General features: G+C 33.2%; 1 protein-coding gene across 1 annotated transcript in view; it reads right to left on the bottom strand.

Annotated features, from left to right (window-relative positions):
* The window catches only part of LOC143041576 (protein turtle homolog B-like), a 238,464-nt gene that overhangs the window by 24,926 nt on the left and 211,038 nt on the right, over positions 1-2,500 (bottom strand). The window contains exon 13 of the mRNA XM_076213586.1: positions 261-384. Coding sequence (XP_076069701.1) covers positions 261-384 — 124 coding nt within the window. The remainder of the gene's footprint in view (positions 1-260; positions 385-2,500) is intronic.

The following is a 2,500-nucleotide window of genomic DNA, read 5'->3' as shown; positions in this document are numbered from 1 at the left end:
TTGTATTTTTGTTTAGATGTGGAAGGCATAGAACCGTCGACTGCTCTCCTTTCTATACCACACTCAGCCGGTCACATAGAAACATTCCCATACTAATGCAACACAGAAAACAATTCATAGTTCCTTCCCTGAGAAATCTCTCTGGAGGGCCTGAGGGCCGTTTCCAGCCCCTGTTGGGCTTCAGATTTTCCAGATAGTGAAACTCGAGACAACAATTAAGTAATTACTAGAATACTGATTTGATGCGATTGCTGACTTACCTGTCCTTCGCTCGGCTACATCGGTGAGGGTGAATGTGGTGAAAGTGTACGGCTGTGATCGACCCATGGAGTTAACAGCATACACTTTCAAAGTGTACCGTGTTCCTGGTCGAAGGCCCGACACCTGGAAGGAAAAGAATAAAAGAGACTGATGTAAAGACCGATATCTCGTGATAGCAATTAGAAGTTGTAGTTTAGAATATTTTCTTTTCCTTGGTAGATGTTCCCCTGTGTGTGTGTGTGTGCGTGTACTTGTTTATATAAAAGATTGGATTTTATTTTTAGTTTTTAGTTTTTAGTTATTCGTCTTGTAGGATTGATTAGTTTATACCATTGCTTTATTTATTCTTAATCTTATTTGTTTATTTATTTATACATTTATTTATTCATTTTTGAAATGTTGAATGTTTATTCCAATATCTGTGATCTTGCAAAACTTTCCTGGTTTGTGGGATCAAAGAATGGGTGGGTTTACTTTTTGTATAGTTTTTCATTTCAAAATATTTGACGATTCGGTTTAACGTAGCGAAACTCTCCCCCTACCCCTATCAGGAAGGTAGATCAGTGCCCGGTGGCAGGGTTCGAACCACCATCACCTCGACCTACATCTCAAGTAGCGATGCCCTAACCCGTCTTTAGTATTCTTTATTCTATTATTTTCAGCTGAATATATTGATAGTTGTGGATGACAGTAGATATGGACTTATTTATTTATTTACTTATTCATTTATTAATTACCTAATCAATGTATTTATCTATTCATTTAATTATTTATTAATTTATTTATTGATTTTTTTTTCAAAAGATGAAACGAGACACAAAGATCAAAGACAGATATCTGCATATAGCTCTACAAGAAAACCACTAGAGAGAAATGTCTGCCAGCCATTTTTTTTAAATTCATCAATATCTTCTCTTTCATATGAACGCTGGTACTCAGTCTCTGTACTCGACTGAAGCTCTCTCTATTAACTTCAGCTGAATTTCCTCAACTTTATTACACACATCTTTAACACCCGGTAAATGTTCTCCCTCTGTTACTGGTAGCACATAAACTGACACACACTATTACACTACAGCAGTGGTCTCCAAACTTTTGTGAGTTGTGGACCACTTTTCTCGTAATTACATGGCAAGCCTACCCCACGTAAAAAAAAAAGATAAATGAAATAAATAACAATGATAAATGCTATAAGATAACAAGTAATTATAATGAATATGAATATGAAATATATATGAAGATAATAAAGGGGAAAAATACAGACGGTTTGGGGACCATCTATTTTATTTTATTATATGCATGTGTATGTATATATATATATATATATATATATATATATATGTATATATATAAATATATATATATATATATCATATATATATGTATATGTATATATACATATATATTTATATATATATATAAATATCATATATATATATATGTCTATATACATATATATTATATTATGTATACATATATATGTATACATATATATAAACATACGTATATATATATATATATACATATATATACATATATATACATATATATACATGTATACATATATACATATGTATGTATGTATATACATATATATATATATATATACATATATATATATATATATGCATGTATGTATGTACAGTATATGTATATATTAGAGAGAGGCCTGTGGGAGGTCCTGGCGACCGTTGCCAGCTAATGTGGGGCTACGGGCTTCGAGTCACTGAAGATAGTAATTTTTATTAAACGTAGTGTATTTTTCCCGTGGTTTTAACGTGAAGGAGGAAAAGGTTATATTAGTGATGGCACATGGAAAAGAGTCGAGAAAGTCGGTCTCATTTAATTTTTCAGGCATTGGTAACCGAGTATTGGTTGAAAAAAAAAGAGTAAAAGACATTCGCCGCCAGCGGGTTGAACTGATTCACAAAGGTTTTGTTGATTGGATTGTGAGTGTTCAGGTTTCATATATATGTTTGCATGCGTTCAAGCCCCAGAAGCGGATCTGCTGGTACTCGGATTGTGGAACATATGTAAATGTGATTGCAGAAACACGTATTGTAGTGTGTTTGTGGACACGTCCTACGGATGTGTGTAGAGGCGTGTTTATATAGTTACGATTCTATACATTTTGTTGTCATAGACACTTGGTATAGACAAGGCAGAAGCTATACGTAATGTAGGAAAATCTATTAGCAATATCATATATAGTTTACTGGAACGTGCGTTATAAATGGGA

Source organism: Oratosquilla oratoria, chromosome 31 (assembly GCF_046742065.1).
Source record: "Oratosquilla oratoria isolate Oo_2021 chromosome 31, ASM4674206v1, whole genome shotgun sequence".
Classification (NCBI taxonomy): Eukaryota; Metazoa; Arthropoda; class Malacostraca; order Stomatopoda; family Squillidae; genus Oratosquilla; species Oratosquilla oratoria.
This window is presented reverse-complemented; position numbering and strand designations above follow the sequence as displayed.